Source organism: Hippocampus guttulatus, chromosome 18, assembly GCF_054856545.1.
Source record: "Hippocampus guttulatus isolate MCC_2025c chromosome 18, RoL_Hgut_1.0, whole genome shotgun sequence".
NCBI lineage: Eukaryota > Metazoa > Chordata > Actinopteri > Syngnathiformes > Syngnathidae > Hippocampus > Hippocampus guttulatus.
The window spans coordinates 512060-533140 of NC_141278.1; the positions used below are offsets into that span (position 1 = coordinate 512060).

The 21081-nt window shown below is 44.3% G+C and overlaps 2 protein-coding genes across 11 annotated transcripts; one reads left to right on the forward strand and one right to left on the reverse strand.

Moving 5' to 3' along the window:
* The first annotated feature begins 277 nt into the window (after positions 1–277).
* tmem79a (transmembrane protein 79a) lies at positions 278–3936 on the forward strand. Of its 2 annotated transcripts, none has more exons than XM_086136306.1 (5): positions 278–451; positions 1259–1971; positions 2107–2301; positions 2667–2889; positions 3336–3936. In XM_086136306.1, the coding sequence occupies exons 2-5, from the start codon at positions 1374–1376 to the stop codon at positions 3526–3528; spliced, it is 1209 nt and encodes a 402-aa protein (XP_085992432.1). In that variant the 5' UTR covers positions 278–451; positions 1259–1373; the 3' UTR covers positions 3529–3936. The 2 variants fall into 2 exon arrangements, with proteins under 2 accessions (XP_085992432.1, XP_085992433.1); XM_086136307.1 differs by having other exon boundaries at positions 278–447.
* On the reverse strand, positions 3922–20443 carry LOC147190447 (myocyte-specific enhancer factor 2D homolog). Of its 9 annotated transcripts, XM_086136302.1 has the most exons (14): positions 20247–20443; positions 16859–17158; positions 15914–16117; positions 15246–15383; positions 15073–15168; positions 14952–15012; positions 14244–14300; positions 13992–14176; positions 13665–13700; positions 11760–11889; positions 11428–11599; positions 11087–11155; positions 9264–9314; positions 3922–8075 (listed from the first exon to the last, which is right to left on the reverse strand). In XM_086136302.1, exons 2-14 carry the CDS (start codon positions 16910–16912, stop codon positions 7646–7648), a joined length of 1683 nt encoding a protein of 560 aa, XP_085992428.1. In that variant the 5' UTR covers positions 16913–17158; positions 20247–20443; the 3' UTR covers positions 3922–7645. The 9 variants fall into 9 exon arrangements, with proteins under 9 accessions (XP_085992428.1, XP_085992423.1, XP_085992422.1 ...); XM_086136297.1 differs by having other exon boundaries at positions 13671–13700; positions 14952–15168; XM_086136296.1 differs by having other exon boundaries at positions 14952–15168.
* Positions 20444–21081: the final 638 nt, after the last annotated feature.

Genomic DNA, 21081 nt, shown 5'->3' on the forward strand with positions numbered 1-21081 from the left:
TGATTTTACTTTACTAATTACTAATTGAAAATCAAAATGTTTATTGGACTTCTCCTGACTCGTGTCTGACAACAAACTGTATCTCAGTTTGGTTTTTCTATTTTAAAACGAAAGACCAGTAACAGCCGTTTTCGCACATTCGACAATTCTGAAGCATAATTTAATATTTGCAAGTGAGAAGACGTGATAAATGCTCACACGACATTCACAAACACGTGTAAATCGCGCTTGTTTGTAGATTTAAAAGAAACAACCACACGTGAAAATTCGGAGCCATTTTTAGACAAAGGAGGAGCTTCGGGAGATGACGTCGCCATGCGTGTGTGCACCTGCCACACCTGTGCTGCTAACTTCTTAACGCTTCCGCTAGTGACGACCGATAAAAACACAGAAAAGTTGGCACTTCTTCCACCCGTATTGGACTAACTTCGGCGTGTGTAAACTGAAGTAGGTGAGTGGATTCTTCGGACATATCGCGGCTGTGTGTGTGTGTGTGTGTCTAAGTGGGCTAAACAAGTTCTTAAGTTGAACTGCATTCCTCCGCTCGTTTATTAGCTAGGACACATTGGTCGATACAGCTAAACAAGCCTGTTTGTTTTGGTTTAGCTTTAGCCCCCCCTAATTCCTGTCCGTGTTTTTCTTAGTTTCTCTGGTCAAAGTCTACCTTTTGTTCTCCTTTCTCACGTAGTAGCCACACTGCAATCTAGTTCCTGTTAATTATTAAGTAAACTGTTTTATGAAGTAATATCTATATAAAATCGAAATAAAAAATAATTTGCAAAACGGTTGTGATCAATTTGAACGGCACAACAGAAGGGGTATGGGTAGGTAGGAAAAACAAAAACATGACGAACCATTTCAAAATGTTTTCCACTATCAGTGTGACTTATAACCTGGACAAATTAACTGACTTTTTAGAATCTTTATGACAGATATAAATAACTGTGGTAATGCAGTTGCACAAGTGTGCATAACCTCTTAAGTGGAAATGTGGTTGTGCTCCTAATGACGCAATCATACTCTAACTCAAAAATAAAGTTCAGGTGTTCTAGTTGGCTTTTCCAAAAGTCTTTGTTGCCACATTTTACAGCATTAGCCAGACTGGTCTGCAGCATCACTACACAAAAAGGTTTTATTTGAACATGGGCGTGGACTTTTTGTATCCCTCCCCTCAACATTATTTCAATGCTGTGCTCAGAAAACACAGTGATGAACATTTTGCTTTTTATTCATTTTTGAAATGTATATCTCCTCACAGGGAAAATTAAATGATACTATTGAGTATGTGAAGGACTCATTTCGGACGGCCTTAAAGCTCCATATTCAAAGACAATTTTGCATCTTTACTCTAACTCCTCGAAGAGGACTAAAACATGTCTTGCCAAGTGCCTGGTGAGGAGGAGCTGGTCGCGCTCTTGCCGTTCGGCCCGATTGCACAAGGTCAGCCGACGGGAAGTAAAAAGACTGCAGAAGAGGAATTAAAGGAGCAAAAACCTGAGGAAGTCGTAAAGATGGAGGAAGAGGTTCCAGGAGCCGGCGACATCACCCTCCCTTGGCCTGGAGACCGGGACAAGAGGAATGAGGACACGGACGGCGTCTCTTTAGGGGTTTGCGTGTCCGACGACAAGGACGACGATGGGCTGAGCAAAGCCAAGTGGCGCGAGAGCATGCCCGAGGGCGACAAGTGGAGGGACGACCTACCGGCGGTGCAGAAGGACAGCAAAGGAGATGGCTCACTGGCCGACGACAAAGAAGAAAATGAGGAAGAAGAGGTGTCCCATTGGGTCTCTGAGAAAGGTGCCATGGGTTTTACTCCTCAAGTCAAAGTAATTCGCCGGCAGTCCAGCGAGGTTGTGCCCCAAGAGAGCAGACTGGACATGGGCATGGACGACTGCCACGAACACGACAAGGAAAATGCGAGGAAGTCGCAAACGCCTTTAGATGACTGCAACGAATTGCAGCAGAATGACTGTGAGTACAATACACAAACCTTGGAATCTGAGAAAAACCTTGAAACAGAAATCACGGAAAAAAGTACATGTACAAAGTATTTTGGCGTTTCTTTTGTTGTGGCCCAGTGTAATTCAAATGTGCTTTATTGTTCAGACTTGTGCGGCGATATGTGCAGCGAGAAGCTGAAACTTGCCTTGTGGACGGCGTCGGCGGCGCTGGTGTTCCCCTTCCTGGTGTGGGGGGGATACGCACTCCTGCCCTTTGACTCCCCGCTGATGGGCAGTGCCCCCCACAGGGTGGTCTACACACTACGCTGCTCCGTCTTTGCCTCTGTGCCCGTGCTGCTGGGTAATTTCGCCTGAGGGCTCATGAAGCATGATCCACGTTTGAGATCTACGTGTGCGTGTGTGAGACGCGAGTACTGTGGATCTGAAGTCCACAAAGCCATATTCTGACCTTTATCTGGGGTTAATCAGAAACGCTTTAAATTGTGACAGGTGTGCTGACTTCCACTTAGTTTAGATGGTGAATAATTCTAAAAACGGCCGCATCCAGTTATGAGGGTGTTCAACCGCATTATTTTAGTTGATAATTTTGACTTCAACTCTCAACAAAATGGCAGTTGTTGTTGTCTATCACAAAAACACCGCTTTGTACGTGTATCACTAAGAATGCTATATTTAGCTTTCTTTTTTTTTTATGTGTGTTTGTAGGCGTGGTGGTGCAGGGCGTGGCCAGGGTTCGCTATGGCGAGATGAAACCGAGCTTCCAGAGCAAATTGCCTAGCGGGAAGGTGTCACTGCACAGACATTATGTTAGCCAATCAGTGGGACTCTTCCTCTTCTACTTCCTGCAGCTGAGTGTCTTGGCGTCCTACGTCAGCCACGACCTCATCAAAATAGTGCCGCTGCTCACTGTCATCTTTGTCTTTGGAAGGTAGGTACCACACCACCACATAGAATTGTGGTAGACACCGCCATAGCGCTTTAATTGGGGGGGGGGGGGCCTAAGCACATCCATCATGTCACAGGTGCCCGTAAAGTAATTCATGTCAATGGACTCAACTTCTCTATCCCAAAAATGACTATGCAAGCACGCACCTACTGTAAAGCTTGAACATAGGAGGAGTAAACATTTGTAATTTCAATCATCACATTAAAAATGACTTTGTTTCGGTGCTTATCCGCTATTCACCCACTAACCCACGCCACTTGGCACAACTTAGCATTTTACATCTTTATACTGTGTGACAAGACATGAGTTACGCCAGCATTTTGTTTGTCAAACTACTTAATGTGTAATTCACATGCCATAGCAGTACATACTTACATAGCCGTGCAGTTTGACGACTTGTTTGCCCACGCAGTTGTTTTTGCCCTCAGGTTGATCTACTGGCTCTGCTTGTCGCTGGGCAGCAGCATCCGAGGCTTGGGCTTCGGTTTGTCCTTTTTCCCCATGTTGGTCATGCTGGCCGCCAACCTCTACTTCGTGTCCTCCTCAACGGGACCCGAGGCCGTCTTTGATGTGGAGCCGCCCACCACGGCCCCTCCGCCTCAGCAGCGCTGGTGGGGCTGACCGCCACGGCGGGCGTTGGGACACTAACAAAGCAATCTTTGACCGACGCCTTCATTTCCCGCAACTGGCTTCCAAGTGGAATGAACTTTCCATTAATTCTCAATGACAACTTCTCCTCCTGCCTAAGCCTTTCATTCAAAACTCAAAATTCACAAAATTATCCCCTGCAAAATCTGACAAATAGTTTGAAAAAAAGTGTGCGGCTTGAAAGCAACTGTAAATAAGTCTTTTTATATGAGGTTAAATATTTCAGATTGATGAATGTTCTGCCGATCACTTATTTAGAAGCAGCCGATTTGTGTTGAAAGTTGAAACAAATTGAATTTATTCCAGGCCGATCAACGCATGCGGGGACCTGAACATGTTCAATAAAACTCGGCGAAAAGGCGAGCACACGGTTGAACTTCACTCCGTTTGTCATTTAATATATAAAATACAGTAAAACATACGCAAAAAGGAGAAGGTTTCAAGGAACTTGGATACTTTGGTACAACAAACACTTTCTGTAAAAGCGGTATAGAATTTCAATAACATCAGTGCATACTTTTGTATATGAAAATATACACAAACTGTATATCGTTCAAGAAAAACAAAACGGCGAAACATCTTTACATCAAAACCCATAGCAGACTAGCTCAACACAATATATTAGCTATAAATTTCATCTTTAGTCTTTTATTTGCTACATCATTCTGACTGCTTGTGACATAACGGTTACCTGTGTCCCATGCGTCTAAACATGTTTCAAATTCCACCAATTTTTCTTTATAAATATATTCTATATCTGGATGAAAACTGCAGCATTTAACTGGTATGTTCCTTTTATTGCATTTGTCTAATACCGCATTGTCCGATCGTGCAAGTTACTTTGAACAAAAAGGAAACCAGTTTTGGATGTTGGTGATACGATGACAAAGAGTTCAAAAATTCCAAGCTTCGCAAACAAAAAGGCTCCGTCATCGTTGGGCGCCGCACTGAACCGGCACAAAGAAAACATAACGTACACGACACGTAACGGGTCCAAATGTCATCAGCAGATTGTCATTTGACCACACGGGGCAGGATGGAGCCAATTGGAGTGGTGTCACGATCTTCATGTTTTGGCTTTTCTAATAAAAAGCATGTACAATATGGCCACATTTTTACACTCTAAATGTAAAGACACACACTTTGTATAGTTTATCTCACTGTGATTCAATACATATTTTTTTTCCATCTGGAAAAAAAACTAAAAAAATGATGGTTTTTAATTCGACAGTAACATTTTTGTCGTACTTTCGCTTGTCAATGAAACTCGTGCATGATCATATTTTGAGGGTTTTCTAATTCCGTAAAAACTATAGAGAAAAATGCTAAAATGCTGATACATGCTTTTTATGGGGCAAATGTTTTTGTTAACTGATTTTTTTAGTTTCACTTCAAAGTCAAAATCTTTTTGAGTTTTTTTTTTCCCGATCGCACCATGCATAGCTTAAAACAAAAATCTGCCATGAAGTATTTTTGGAGAACAATGTTTTTTGTGAAAAGCATGTATCTTAATTCTTGTGATAAAATTGGAAATCGGTCACAATCCAACGTCAACAATGCATCTCACAATTTGGTCATGTTGAGATGCATGAAAAAACTTTTCTTCAGTAGCAAAAATTGCGTCATCTGAGGCATTGGTACATTTTTGGCATGCTTTTTTTGTGTGTAAAATCGACCTTTAGCTCTGAAAGCTGGTCCTGTTCATCATGATGACTTTGTGATTGTCCAATCAAACCTCTGCACATAACACCGAGGTGATTTAACTAGCTAACTAACTGTCTTGGGGCTCTAAGTTAGTATCTCTGCTGTGATGCGTTTTTAAATTTTGATGAGGATTCTTGCGTGGTATTGATTTTTAAAGAAAGCGTGTTTTATAATGGATGATTGTAATGCAGTAACAGTCTTACAGAACTTCGCATTTTAAAGCTCTGCTTAAAACATTTTTTTTTAAATCAAGTTCAATCAACACAACTAAGTGCTGCCAGTTTACGCATGGACTTAACAGTCAAGTGACCGCAGACAAGTAGACGTGATTACAGGGGCAGGGGGCTATGAGGAGCTTCGGTGTGTAAGGTTGTAGTAGACATCATCTCTTCTATTTGAACTAGATAATTTGTGCACACACATTCCCACACTGAAATAATGGCGACGAAACAAAGTCCGATTAAAAATGACATCAAACAATCTGTTGACTTTACTACTTGCCGTAGAAAAAGAGCTAAATGTGCATCTAGATATGAAGCTAGGCTAAGGTGAAGGGCAGTGATTGTGTGCGATCGTGTGATGCTTTTCCAATGTGCGTGTTGGGTGTGTGTAGCAAACATGACAACAACACGACCAAGCAGCACTAAGTGGGGTACGCTACCCAAACATATCAACGTCACGCTTGTTTGTAATAATAATAATAATAATATAATAGCGGACTGATCCACTGAGTTGACTTTTTTTTCTTTTCTTTTTTTTTTAAGGGCTAGCTAGCAAAGTCAATGCAAATATACCCATCTGTACATACACGCGCTTGAAGCCAAAAAGCTAACGGGAGCGTTAGAAACATAGAAAACATCCGTTCACTTTGGGGAACCACGGGAAAAGTAGATGGGAGGGCTAACCCGTGCTTGAAAAGAGGGCATAAAGGTTTTGTGGAGGAGGTTTTCTACAAAGTGACGGACCCTCAGAACTAGTACCATCTGAGAAAGAACACCAAAGCGGGTCTACATAGCGCCCAAGTCATGAGTGTCCGTTTTGTGCGCGCCGTGTTTCGTTTGGCATTCCGACGACTGCGTTGGCACGAGGCGCTTCCAAAAAGAGAAAAAAAAAAGTGCAGCATGGGAGGGATTTGCTGAAGAATGGACAGGTTAAAATGGTGTCCACAGAAAGCAGCAAGTGAGGTCCGCTGGATATGGACTAGATGAATGGAGGTGAGAAACAATGTCTGTCAAAGCTGAATAGACTCGACTGGACTTGTCGGTTGGTCAAGGTGTTTTTAATCTAAAAGGCTTCGACTAGAGATGTGGAGTTCACCCAAACAGCTCTTTGTTGTTGCCAGGTCATTAGCAGGTTGGTTCATGGAACAGTCGTTGGACTGATTGGTTTAGGAGGTTGATGAATTGGGTGAGACGCTTGGTTGATCGTGATGCTATTGTCGGCAAGCGTGGTTGGGCAAAGACCAGTTCTCATGCAAAATGATTCAGCAGCTTGGCAGCCATGCCTGGCAACAACCCTCGTGTGACCATCACCAGGAGACACACATCACAGACATAAATAGGAGAATTCAATCAACAAATGGACTTATTAAATAAGCTAGTATCAAATGGTCAACCTACTAATCAATTCGAGGTTGCCTTTTCCTCAAGCCATGACCACTTGAACGTGTTCCGAACACTCGCGTCGATTGCACGTATGTCAGCTTGCCCGTCTACCCGTTTGCGTTGGGGTGGCCGATCACGCATGAATTAGTTTACACAAAACGCTATTCAAATACTCGACATTCAATGATTAATCTGCCTTTTGTGTGCGCACGTGCAGCCTTTGTGGCTTCCGTTCTCGCCGAAATGTCAAAATCTCCGAGATATGGCGAGGCCATGAGAATGCGAGGGGAGGGGTGTTCCTGTAACTCGTGTTCATGCCTCAACATGACTACGCTCGTGAAAGCAAAACAACAAACTCAAACGCGTTCGTTCAATGTTGTCAACTAATATCCGGATTAATTTTAGGCAATTTTCCAGAGGAAAATTCATGAAAATTTGAAAATCCAAAATTCCGGGAAAATCCAGAAGACTTTCATCTCTAATGAGTATAGTGGCCACCTATAGGACGTTTTGCAACCATCTCAATGATTCATTGACCAGGCGGGCCTATGAGATTTAGACGTGAAGAAGCCTTTTGGGTTAAAGGTGAACAACCAAGACGAGTCCACCTGCCTCCATTCATCTTTTGCCTGCAAGGCTGAGAACGTACACAGACGTGTTGGTGTCGAGGCTCAAGCGCGTGGTGAGGCATTTGTATTCAACGTCCTCACCTGTGGCGTGTACGACGTGACGTGATGTGTTTAAGTGTCGTACGAACCTCCCCACGTGCTCTCGGCCGCCGCTTATGTCACCCAGGCGTTCAATCTCATTCTCTTGATGTTGCCCCCCTCTTGCTCCGGCGAGGGGCTGAAGTCACTGCGTCCTGGCCCGACGCTCCCTGCGGCGGCGCTGACCAGGTTGTTGTTATTGTTGTTCGCGCCGCTCCCCCCGCCGCCGCCTGTGTCCTCACGGTCGCTGCCTTCGAAGGAGCTGGCGTTGCTACTCACACTGTCAGCAGGCGAGCGTCCCGTCGGCGGCTCCAGGCACAGAAGTGAGCCTGGGTACTGGGGCGGTGCCGTCAAAGTGGCGCCAGAGGACGGAGGAGGCGGCGGAGCCGGAGGAGGGCAAGGGGTGCTGCGGTCCTGGCCCGGCGACACCGGCTCCGACTTGATGCTGACGCCGCTGCTGGTGTTGACCGTCAACATGGCGCCTTGAGGTATGTGCGCCACAGGCCTGACCGCAAGAACAGCATCATATTAAACAAGCTGACACAAATGTGATGACATCATGTTTTAGAAGAAGCCATTTTCAACAAGCCATTGATGCATTCAGGGACCCCGTGGCTAACACACAAACAGGAAGGTTCCAGTAGTGAAAGCGCAAGAGTCCGGACTCTGCCGGAACATCACAACAAACCAAAGAAGCTAATGCTAGCATGCTAAGCTAAGAGACAATTGTGACATTTACATGCGTGTTTAGTGCTACAGTGGAACCTCTATAGAGTTGAACATGGTGACAAACTGTTCAGCAGGAAAAGGATTCACTTTTTTTGGGGGGTGGGGGTGATACCGGTATTAGGCATGTGAACAAAAATATACATGGGAAGATACTTTTTTTACTGTAAACAATGTTTGTACATTTACATTATCATTAAAATTGTAAGAGATTATTCTGTGAAGGCTGCCGGGAAACGTCCAGCAGTGTTTCAGAGTGGATTGTGTTGGACCTTAATAGCGGTTCCACTGTGTTTGCGTTACCTGACTACAATAAATTGTAGCTACTACTGTATGTCCACCTGTACCACTTGTGTGTTTTATTTTGGGCCGTTTTCCAAACGACACAATTTGATCAGCAAGCACTGTAAAGGGTGAAACATGCTCAAATCACCTTTCTCCAGCGAGACCGCCTCCACCAAAAAAGCCAGGTGTGTTAGCTCCACTAACTAAAGGGGGATCCTCAGTTTGCGATGGTCCTAACCATTGACTATTTTGTCACGTTTGTAGCTTTGTGATAGACTACATTGCGATCTGACTTTTGGGGTATGATGCCAGTGTAGGAATGCAACTCTTTCATAAACCAGGGACCGAAGTCTGGAGACCTGTCGTCCAAATGTCTGGTGAAAAAAAAGTGGTATCCCACTTGTAATGATGGTCTCATGATGAAATCAAAATGGTTATGGTTCGTCATCTGTAGTAAAACATTTTGTTGAGGAGCATCCAATGAAAAATGAGTGATGTGTTATTGGGAGTTCACTTCTGGAACGATCAACATGACAGCCCTGGAAGCGTGACATGACATGTTCACACACGCACGCAGACACATGCTAAGGAGGAAGGCGGGTGTGAGGAAGGGGATTTCAGCCAAAAAGCGTACATGAAGACAAATGGGGGCGGGGCAGGAAAAGGAAGTGGGATACAGTACCGGCCCAACCACTCATCTCTACCCAAGAGCAGGTTGGACGGAGAGCCCAGACTGTGGGGAAGAAGACAAAAGGTTGGAGCTTCCCACAACCCAAAAACGACGAACCGGACATAAGTGAGCGTTGATCAACAGCCGCAATAATGTCATCTGAAACAACACAAACTCTTCTGTGCTCTTCCTTCATACTATACACACACCGAGACCCGACACTGGAACACTCAAAATGACCACAAAGACACAGAGGGTTCCTTCCTGCTTCACTATTTTGAAGCAAAATGTGCAGCATCAAAGACATACAGACTAACAACCCGACAGGGACAAACAACACCCACAATGACAAAGTGTGTGTCAGTCGAACATTGCAGGTCCTTCACTGGCGACACCGATACATGTAGAGCTGCATAATCTATGGCCTGATGTGCATTGCATAGTTCAAGGGTTACACTTTCAATCGGTGATATTTGCACGCAAATAAAAACATGCACAGACAAATGCTGCGTAAATATGCTCCATTAAATGTCTGGCCAATTATTAAATAATCTGAACGCTTATGTTATAATGTGCTGGTTACCACCATTTAACGGTAAATCAACACGGGAAGCTTTAGGACAAGTCAACTGAAATATGTTGGTCATGTTTGGCATTTGGTTTATTGAGGTACTGTTTACTTTGGTGTTGTCACTTATTTACACGTAGCTCCCGCTCCATTAGTGCCATTGATGACTTTGGGATGCCAAAAATCTATTGTAACTGGGAGCGATGGCAGTTCAATCTGGCCCGCTGAACATTTACATTATCAACAGTCCTGTAATATTAGTTGCATGAATTTTGCTCCCCTTAAAATAGCATCTGACTTTCTGACTTCCGGGTTGAGTGAACGCTGGCGCGTTTTGGCTGCCGCTGCTCAACCCGTATTGTTTTGTGTTTTTTGTTATTGTAAAGTGTCCTTGGGTGTCTTGAAAGGCGCTCATAAATAAAATGTATTATTATTATTATTATTATCACTGAAAATTCTTTTGTTTTCTCTTTTAAAAAAATGATAACTGTGTAAAGACAAAGAAAATGAAAAAAAAAAAGTTCAAACGATTAAGTATAGGTGACACTTAATAAAATACCTAATTTATGGTGACATGAGCACCCATAAAGGCGGCTATAAATAAAATTATTATTATTACATCAGAATCGGGCTCTTGCACTTGCAGTGTAAATCAGGGGTGTCAAACTCATTTCACATTGTGGGCCACATATGGACTCGGTAGATGTCAAGTGGGCCGAACGATTAACATTATACCATACTGTGCTATGAATCACCATGATATCATCTCTTTCCTTTGTTCTGGTCTCAAGAAGCATTGATTGGCGCTTTCATATCATTTGCTGCATTGGGTCTATCTCGGTGACAGACTGAGACTGCTGTTTTTCTTCCCCGATCAAAACAATGTTGTCTTCTACTGTGATCAAAACAGTGTGCCTCCTAGCGGATGATCCACAAATTGCATTTTCTTTAATATATTCATTCTGTATCTTTAATGCATTTTTTTTCACTTTTAAATGATCCAGCGGACCGGATCGAACCTCCTTGGGGGCCGGTTCCGGCCCGCGGGCCGTATGTTTGACACCACTGGTGTAAATTCTGTCTTATTTAGAGAAAAGCTGTACTGAATATACAGGATGTGTCCTGAGTACTGTTCAGATCAAGACTGTGTTCTCTTCCCTACAGACACAAGGTGGCAACACTGGACGCACACGCTCACACACATACAAGCTCGCTGACTCAGTCGCTCCAACACATGCACACGGACAGGTTCGTGGTGGCCGTTCACCTTAGATTGGCGGCCAGACTGGACACCTGGCCAGACAGCTCGCTGCTCTGTTTGTCGACGCCCCACATGCTGCATGGCGACAAGAGCACAGAGTACACTTCAAGGACCTGCCGTTCACACTAACGTCTGCGACCCAATCACACCACGCGCGCAAGAGGCCAGGGTGGGGGTTCATCAGTCTATTTGCGCTGCAAGAAATAACCGCTGACCAAATCCGTGGTTTCTATTGTGTTGAGACTGAAATGGTGTAATGCTGGAGAAGAGCGGTGAAATGCTTGCATATAAATGTGTCGTATGAACAGCATGCATGTGGATCGGAGGGAATCGCTGAAAGAACCTACACCAAGTTGCTGAGCGACGCCAGATTGATTTGCTGCTGTTGCGTTTGCTGCTGCGCTTGCTGTGAGACGACGGGCTGCTGTTGCTGCCATGTCGCCACGCTGGTGGGCAGCAAGCCGCCAGGGGATGTCAGGGCATGAAGCGTGGTAATGTCTGCGCTTGTCAGCTGGTAATCTAACAAAAATAAGAAATAACATTGACTTTAGCCTTATTCCACACTGCCTGTAACGGTAACAACAGATGCAAACATTTTGATAGGTGGGGACAGCTCAACCCTCTCCCAGCTGACAGATCTGAAATGCACATCATGCATAATGGATATTTTGCGGTTCACCTGTGTTGTATGCTGTGGACATGGCGGAGAAGGGCAGCCCCTGCGCCAGGAGGCTGGGCGTGGCCACTGACACCACGGGTGTGGTGAGGGTCTGGGCCACCTGGGCGCCTACTGCCAGCCGCTGGGCGTTCTGTCAGAGAGGGAAGCAAGTCGTTACATGTCGCCACTTTCACATTGGCAAAGTCTCTGACATGCTTGCGGTGACACCGTACGCAGGGTAAGGGCTTTTCCTTGTTATGTGTGATGCATACCGTATATTGGATATTACATGAAAGGCAATTTAAACACAGCTATGATGTAACGGCTTTCCTCAATAGTGGTCGACTCTTTGATAATTGGGCTGAACTTAATCAGGCGGTCAAATTTTGGCCCCTATAAATTCTGCTACTCAAATGCTACCCTTAAATCCCAAAGGGTCAAATTTGGCCCTAATCCTAAATTAGGATTAAAGCATTGAATATTTGAAAAAAAAAAACCCCATAAATTTTGGTGTTCGGTGAAAATATAGCAGTCATTTAATGTATAATTCATCATTTTCCAAAGAAGAAAAGGGTTATTGGGTTCTCCAAGGTTAATCAGTCTATTCTATTCCGGCAGCACCTACCGAGACACATTTATAGTCTTAGGTGGGTTGAACAGCATGGTGTTGCGCTTCATGTTCATGTGAAGTCTGCCTTGTTGTAGTCAATTAGCATTCCAGGAAACTGACAAATGGTCACGCCCTCATGTTGTCATGGAACTTAAAGCCTGAACCATCATTTTTGGATACACAAATTAGACCCGCTAAACATCAAACTCGTATTATTTTACATCTAGAATTTGCTGTGTTTGAAGATTGCTTCCTGGAGACTAAATATGCCTTTAATGTAATGGCAGGATTTTTTTTTTCCAGTGCGAGTACATTTTCATAGTGGGTGTGGAAGGTGAAGATGGGTGTCAATTTGTTGGTGAACAAGGATCATGCCATGCGGCGCTTCCCTGTTTGGTGAAAACAGTACAGTAAACCCTCACCGATTTGCAAATGACCATTTTTCAGTGTTTTGTTGAACCGAACTAAAACCATTTGGACACTATATGGCATCCAAACGCCCGGCTCCTGCTATTGCACAACATCAGCAGAGGAGAAGGTAGTGTTGTCAACCAGCCGATAGCCGGTGTGACACCAAACAGAAGCAACGTGACGGGGGAGATTCCAGTTGGAAGTCTGAAAGGAAGGCCCAGATGCTCGGAGAAAGCGGGGTGGTAAACTTCTCAAGATGATGCAGCGAAAGGTCGGGATCACTATTGGCAGTGATGGAAGTTATCAGCTGAGCATTTCAGAAATGTAATGTGCAGTAAGCGCCCATTAAAGATTATTAGAAGAGGTTATTTGCGATATACAGCATGTCTCTCCAAAATGAGAATATCTACATATACCCGAGTCGAAAAAAATTGAATCGTAATCTTGTGTGTTGTGAAATGGCAACAAAAACACCAGCGTCCTCGCTGATCAAATCTTTTTCAGGATAATGTAAGCAGTGTGTTTTGGTAGAAGTGTTTGGTGGATCTAGTATTTGGGATTGAACCTATTAATGGGAACCAGTTGACATTTTGTGGGTGTGTCAGATACTCTCAATTTTCTTTCTGTCCTTGGCCCATAATGGCAGCAAATAGTGAGGGTTCACCGTTCTAATTTCCTTTCAGTAAATTGTCTTGGATCATGAAGATGATCATGATGCCGAGACTAGAGAACAACATGGTCATGAGGCCTAAACCGCATGCAGTCACACTGAGGATCATCCCGAGCTATGCCAGTGAGGCTGGCTAAAGAAAAAAAGAAATACATAAATAAATACCACACACATAAAACAACAACAAAACCAACAAGTGTCTTCTTTTCAATTGCGACCATGCTAAGATGCGTACATTCACCTCATTTACCAACTCCAGCTCATCCTCTGTCTGCAAAAGGGTGGTAACAGAGAGGGTGACATGTTTGTAAGTAGCCACAAAAGTAGAGAGCAGTCGAGGGCGTGGCCGCATTGAATCGCACGCTATACAAGTGAGGCGGAAATACAGCGTTTGTCACAGTTTCTAGTGTGTGTGAACACACTCATAAAACCACAAAATATGCCCACTGTCAACACCGGCGAGAATGCTGCCTTACTGCCGTTGCCGCTGGAAGACAAAATAGGCCACAGGAGGGCGACAACAACAAACAAAGGATAGGTATGAAAGGCATCAGAAGCTCACCATCTGCATGAGGCTCTTCCCACCCTGCGAGGTGATAACGCGGAGGTCCGGTTTGCGACTGCTAACCATCTGGGGGCTGGCGGGCGGCGGTGGCGGCGACTTGGCCGGGGCCACCTTGCCCAGGTTGTTGCCGTTGGACACGGCGAGGAGGCCGGGCGAGGCCCTGGCGCTGGTGTAGCCGTTAGCTGTGCAAAGAGATCATTCAGGCCAGGCTAATACAACTAATGGAGAAAATAAAAATAAAGTACTTACGAACTGGACTTGGACAGCCGCCATTTGAATTATTCAGGTCACCTCCCAGAAGAGCGCCTGATGAATTCAAAGAATAGTCAGTCATAAAGGAGATGCACAAAAATGGCCAGGACGACAGGAACAGGAGGTCTGCCATTTTCATGCCTACTTGAAAGATGGCGAAACTTCCCGATGTTATCAATTGCAATTGTGTGATTGCAAGTGTGTAATAAGTCATGGTTGAAAGTTCTACGAAAAAAAAAAAACACCTTACAATTTCATAATTTCGAGGATGGAGTATAGCAGTGAAGTCTGATGACTCGCTATTAGTCAAATAACCCAATCTCCGAAGCGCAGCCACGAAGTGTTCATTTTTTTGTTGTTTGCAGGGGACATTCCACACTACTCCTTCATTGAATGGTATCAGTAATGAGGACATCGCGATCTATTTCTTAGCCAATAAACAATGTATTACTTTTATAATTCTACGATTCCTTGACGGGCTTAGAGAATAGCCACATTATTCTGCTGCCCTATAGTGAGAAAACCATTTCTAATGTATAAGGTCAAGGAATCATATAGTCATAAGCATAAACGGTTTGAGAGTCATGTCATATTTTTGGTATGGCTGTCAAGGAAGTAATCGAAAGCGAACTGCTTTGAGTCCAACTTTTTAGTGCCCCTTTCTGCTGACGCGTCACACTTGTCGACCTCGGCAAGATGTCTCACCTGCGCTGGCCGGTCGCTGCGGCAACCCGGGAGACACGGTGTTCCTCGGAGGGGCCGGTTGCTGTAGCGACAGGAGGTGGGTGTCGGTGAGCGACGACGCCGTCACGTAGGAGGTAGTTACCAGCGCGTTGCCAGGGTTGCTGAACTGCAGCGGGCTGGAATTGGCCGCCTGCACGGTGACAGGCATGGAGAAGGTCTGCGGTGGAGCCGTCGACTGCTGCAACGTTTCAAGCGACAAACGGGTGTGATGTACGCTGCTTTCTAACCAGAACACTGCACCGATTTCACACTCACTCCGTAGCGTTTGTAGAGAACATCCAGGTCCTCTGTGGTCTTCCGAAACTTGTCGTCATTCAGGGGACTCTGATCGATGGAGTCTTCGCCGTCGGGCTCTGGACTGTCACAACCATTGAAGCCTTTCTTTCGCAAAGTCTACACGTGCACACAAAATGTAAGGAAGACCTGGATCTCTTATTGAAAAAGATCCCAAATATCAGTGCTGTTGAATCGGCCTGACCAATAATCATCTGCGCCGCGTAAATCTAGCACATTAGAGATGTGTACATAAAATATGCTGTCACTACAGTAACTGAGCGCTAGAAACAGACCATTACACATGATGTAACTATTGCTCAATTTGGCGTACAGAGAATGCATATGCTGCAGACCTGGTACATTAGGTGTAAAAACTTTGGATAAGATGTAAACGTGGTACATTAGAGGTGCATAGACCGTGAAATATGGTTGAACGATGTTACGTGTTGTATGGAACATTAAATATGATAACAAAAATACATGCTATATTTACAGAAATTGAATACAATTTCCTGTAAATATGTTAGGGATTAAATATGATTGATTAATATGCTATGTGAGACGAGAGACTATTAACTATGACATCAATTTGGTACATTAGGAATAAAGACGATAAATCTGATGAGTTGACTACAGTCTGATGTTACCTCGATGATGTCGGCGTTGGTGCGGCTCTCGTGCGGCTCGTTGTACTCGGTGTACTTGAGCAGAACCTTGTCCATGTCGGTGCTGGCATACTGAAAGAGCTTGTTGGCATGGTTGAAGATGATCAGGGCGATCTCGCAGTCACACAGCACGCTCAGCTCGTACGCCTTCTTCATCAGGCCAAACTTGCGCTTGGTGAATGTCACCTGAGAACAGTGAAGAGTGGGACACGCTATTATAATTATTGTAAATTTAATAACCAGAATTTTTACCGTATGAAAAATGTGGTCTAATTTCCGTCCGGGTCTGCATCCAGAATCTCGGACATCACAAGAACCGATTGTGACCGGTGCAATTGCAAGTTGAAGTTGATTAACTTTGCCTTTTAACGGGTGCACACATGCACCTTGATTGTATTTTTTTATATATATATATACAGTATATATCTCAAACAGGGTATGTAGGTTTACTTTAATGACAAATAAATGATTTTGCAAAAAGAAAAAAAAAATTAAGCACAATAAAATGCATGTACAAATAGTGTTTGGGCGCAAGACATACAGTATGCATGTGTGAAAACGACCATGATGGTACCAAGTATACTTCAATTGTAACATGACATAAAGTCCAAGGTTTTCTTGTAGAGCATTATTTCTTCACTGTGAACGTGCAAGCTTAAGCTCGGCTCGGGCTGCGTGTTTCGTTTCAACTTCGAAACGACAGCTGCTCGCACAAGTGCAAGGCTGTCAAACACGCGCAGCATTCAGCTGCCAGCAACTGGCATGAAACTGGAACCCCCAAAACAACCGCCAGCAGAAGCAGCAGCAGCCCTGAATCTAACTCACTTGAGCTTTAAAGGTTCACTGGAGACTCAGCATTCAGTTACCGTGGGCAAGTGTTCGCGAGGGAGGGCACCAAAACACGGAGGTCAAAAATCGTATTCTTACCTGCTTGTTTCTTTCATCTGTGATCCGCTGGATCTGAATCTTTTTCCTACCCATGATGTTTTGACGCCGTCAAATCAAATAAAGAAGCTCTCTCTCTGGCCCTGCTAGCTTATTGGGGGTGTTTTTTTTTTTAAGTTGCCACGGCAAAAAACAAAACAAAAAATAAAAAATTAGGTGCGGGAAGGAGGACGACAGCAGCGGCGGTGCTGGCACATTGCTCTGGCTGGGTTGAAGGAGAAGTGACGGACGGGCGGAGGAAAACCGCCTGACGTGAAATGGCTGCCGAAGGATGAGGGTCACCTGTGGGAAACAAGAAGGAAAACTCCTGTAAAATGTTCCATTTAACGCATCGTAACATTGACACGTTACTTTGCGTTGGCAATTGTAGATGGACTTTGTCTTCCTTGAAGTGTAAAATGATCCCAAATTTGGAAATTTCTCTGTCCTGTCCAGACTTTCCTCCTTGCTTATCACCTTCGTGTTAACTTACTTCTGCATGGACTGGCGTGTGCCACTTCAATAACATTAATTGATGTGGAAGAATTATTGCTATGAAGATTTGAGGCAGACAGAGCTTTTGCTTCAACCTTTCTGCTAGTCTAATTACTCAAGTGATTCAGTTGCTGCAGCCTCAGGAGACAGCATTTCCTTTGGCTTTTGGTGAAAAAAATAGCAAGATATTTAGATTTAAAGAAGAAAGTTGTGGTTGTCTGTTTTGTAATTTTGATTGTGGTTTTCAACACATTCAGGGTGTGCCCCTCCTACTGCCCGATGACAGTCGGGATTGGCTCCAGCGCGACTTTGACGCTCATGAGGGAGGATAAGCGGTTTGGATCAGGAATGGATGGATAGTAACAGTGGTTCACTTCTTTTTACACTTGGACCAAAGTTAAGTATGTTAGAATGTTACTTTAACATTGCTTGTACAGTCAACAAAAGGTTTAAAATGGTGATAGATTATTTTGATCCAATCTCCATGTTGTTTACGAAGATCATGAGGCAGAGAGACTTTAAAACATCTTGTGTAATGATGCTGGGCTATGATGAGAGATTATCAGAAGTGCATAGCTCTCCTTCTGCTATCATCCTGGAGGAATATTATTCCAGGGGGGGGGGGGGGGGGGGTTGGACGTTGAATGTAAGGCCACACAATGGCATCCTTCTTCTTGCAATATGGTGTAAATGTAAAAAAATAATAATAATTAAAAAAAAGATCTTTGATTGGAATGTTTCAGGCCCTGCAGGCTTCTGTGCACCCTCATTAATGAGTGGAATTGACACGTTTAAGCAATGTAGCCCCTGCCCCCAAAATCCCTTCAAGGCACTAATGGCTCAATTAGAAGCGTCCCCACAAACTGTTTGCACTCAGCGAGAACAAGGTCAAGTCGGTTCTTTCATGTAAATTGTCCAAAGCTGAACTAATCTCGCTGGACACATGGAACCATAAAAAAGACAAACAGAGCACAATGGCTAATGTGCCATTTTAATTTTTTTTTTTTTTTTGGGGGGGGGGGGGGTATTTGGTTTATTACAGCTAGATCAAATTGGTTAAATCAGCCAAGAGATGCTCAAGCAAGCCTGATGAAGGGGGGACGTAATCATGCCGAGGGTCTTCATCTGTCTGTTGTGGAGTGTTCTCATTAGTGCCACTGACCTTTAAGTGGATTACACACTAGCCAATGAGATGTGGAAAAGCAAAACACACACACGCAGAGCAATTATTTCCACTTCTGCACTGACTCATGTTTATTTGTTACAATGCCTCTTTGCATAACCTTCACATCCACATAAAATAGGGATTTTGCCAAACACACTTAAAGCGTGTCTTCAAATATGTGCCCACAGCCAAATAAACACCATTCTAAATCAATGAGTGGGACGAAGAACATTACTACGCTTCTCAGAGGGGACTTTGTAACTCTACAACAAGCATGAACATATAGTGGAGTCTGATAAATGGAACACTAAATGGTCCGTGAACAATTTTTCCTCATAGGAAAGTGAACTAAGAGAAGTTATGTTGTTCTCTGTCAAGTGTGGCCATCACAACACCTTCCATTTCCAAGTTCCATTTCTGACTGCATGTTTATCACAACGCGCCCTTCTGTGGAGGCATCACAAAAACACATTAAACAAAGCCACTGTACAATGACAGTGCACACATCCTTGAGAGTGTTGGATGAATCAGTTACATTCTAAAAAAGAAACACTGAACAGACAAATTATCTCAGACAATTATAATCAGAAATTATCTATAGACGTTTGTTTCAGACATTTTGGAAAGCTAAAATCATGTCAAACCTCAAACGGATCAAAGACACCTTCTAAATCTCCAATAGGATCTTTTTTTGGGGGGGGGGGGGTACATTTCATGGCATTCTGACCTATTTCTGCATTGAATTACAGTTAAATCATGACTTGTATCACATGCAGTTGAGTGGTTCGCACATCTGCCTCACAGTTCGGAGGTGCACATGTGGGCCTTTCCTGTGTTGCTTTGCCCTGTGGTTTGTGTGGGTCCTCCCACATTCTCAAAACATCTATGCTAGGTGCATTTTAGACTCGAAATGTCAATCAGTGTAAAAGTGAGCATGAATGGTTGTTTGTCAATATGTGCCCTACAAATGGCTGGCAACCAATCCTGGGTGTACCTTGCCTGTCTCCTAAAGTTTGTCAACTGTAATTGTCTCCAGCCCTAATAAGGATATGCGGGATAGAAAACTGATGGACGGATAATTTGAAGCACATGAAAGACAGACTGTCATAAATTTACACTCAACCCAATGCAGGTAAATATTAGGATTCGCCCCCTACCCCGGCCTCGCCATTCCTACCCACCGCCCCAGCACCCAGTGAAGCCTCAAGGACAACAATGCAACGAGATGAGTTTTGAACAGAAACGCCTTCAGGTGTGCAGTCTTCTCACAGACTTAATATTAAATGTTATTTTCTCACTCAAGTGTGGACATCTCCATAGTGCCCGATCCAACATTTTTATGGGGACTACGTCGTGGTGTCCTTTGACAGATGTAAGACAGACAGGCCCTTTGACGCAAGAGAGGTGTCACAGTGTCGTTTTAGGACATTCATAGCGCGCTTGAACCGCGGGGGAAAAGAAAAAAAAGACGTTGACGCGAGAGTCCACCGGAATCGAGGCCATTAGACAATCCTCGTAATGAGCTGCGGCCGACAGCCATTACCTTCCCTTACAACTCGATGGGCACGCACTACTTTACATCAAGGAAACTTTAGTTCGATAAAAAAAAAGCGTATCGGATAAAGAGATAGAACGTCGCTAAGCGTTTAATAAGATTTAAATAAGCAAAGCAAGCGGCGTTACTCCAATGGGGTGGGGGTGAAGACGCAGGAAATGTATCACTCCACTTACCCTGAAATATTGCCGATTCAAAGGCCAAAAAAGATACGTCTGCCGGGACGGAATACTTCTCAATGAAGAACTATAGATTGAACTACGCTTGCGTGTCTTCTCGTTGTGAAAGAATCCGCGACATTGTATTCCATTTCATGTTTGAAGTAACTATACCGTCCACCAAGGCGATACAGTGAAGCCAGCGTATGATCAACGTCATTGACATCAGATTTTGATGGACGTCTGCTCAAGCCAATGGGAGGCCGAGGCAAGGTGCGTCTCGGCCAATCGGCGCGCATCACGCTTGTGCGGGCCGGTCCCGCAAAAGAGGACATGACGGAGATGACGGCCATGTTGTGCCGTGCTGTTTGTATCCCTCCGCCACAGTATTTACCTTTTGCATGATTTTTGCATGTGGGCAAAAATGTCAGTGGAGACTTGAGACGCTATGCAGAAGCCCGCTAGCTCATTTGTTTCCACATATATCCTCGTGTCGCCAATTCACTGTGGGAAAATGACAAACAAGATGTTTTTGTCGCCTTATTACAGCATCCTGACAGACGTGATGGCATTACAGTATATCACTGCACACTGTATGACGTCCACGCACTAAGTGGACGCCCCTATTGCTGTGGTCATGGTCCGTAGAACAGGGCGCAGGGCACTGGAGACTCAGTCCAATGCTTCCCGTCCGCATAATCTGCTTGACGACGTTTAGTTTCAGTGCTTTCGTCTTCAATGCTTGACAAATATGAGTCTATGGGTGGGCAACATGCAGCCCGTGGGCCATATCAAGCAGTAGACTCGCAGATCTCAAACTGGCGTCACTTTGCAACTGGAAGTCCGCAAGACG

Excerpts from the sequence above, each read along its gene's own strand:
- tmem79a (XM_086136306.1), top strand. The coding sequence starts at position 1,374 with ATGTCTTGCCAAGTGCCTGGTGAGGAGGAGCTGGTCGCGCTCTTGCCG. Across the intron at positions 2,302-2,666 it reads CTCTGTGCCCGTGCTGCTGG|GCGTGGTGGTGCAGGGCGTG; the intron begins GTAATTTCGCCT and ends GTGTGTTTGTAG. Across the intron at positions 2,890-3,335 it reads GTCATCTTTGTCTTTGGAAG|GTTGATCTACTGGCTCTGCT; the intron begins GTAGGTACCACA and ends TTTTGCCCTCAG.
- LOC147190447 (XM_086136296.1), bottom strand. The coding sequence starts at position 16,912 with ATGGGTAGGAAAAAGATTCAGATCCAGCGGATCACAGATGAAAGAAAC. Across the intron at positions 15,169-15,245 it reads TTCTCTACAAACGCTACGGA|CAGTCGACGGCTCCACCGCA; the intron begins GTGAGTGTGAAA and ends GAAACGTTGCAG. Across the intron at positions 9,315-11,086 it reads AGTCTGGCCGCCAATCTAAG|TCTGGGCTCTCCGTCCAACC; the intron begins GTGAACGGCCAC and ends TCTTCCCCACAG.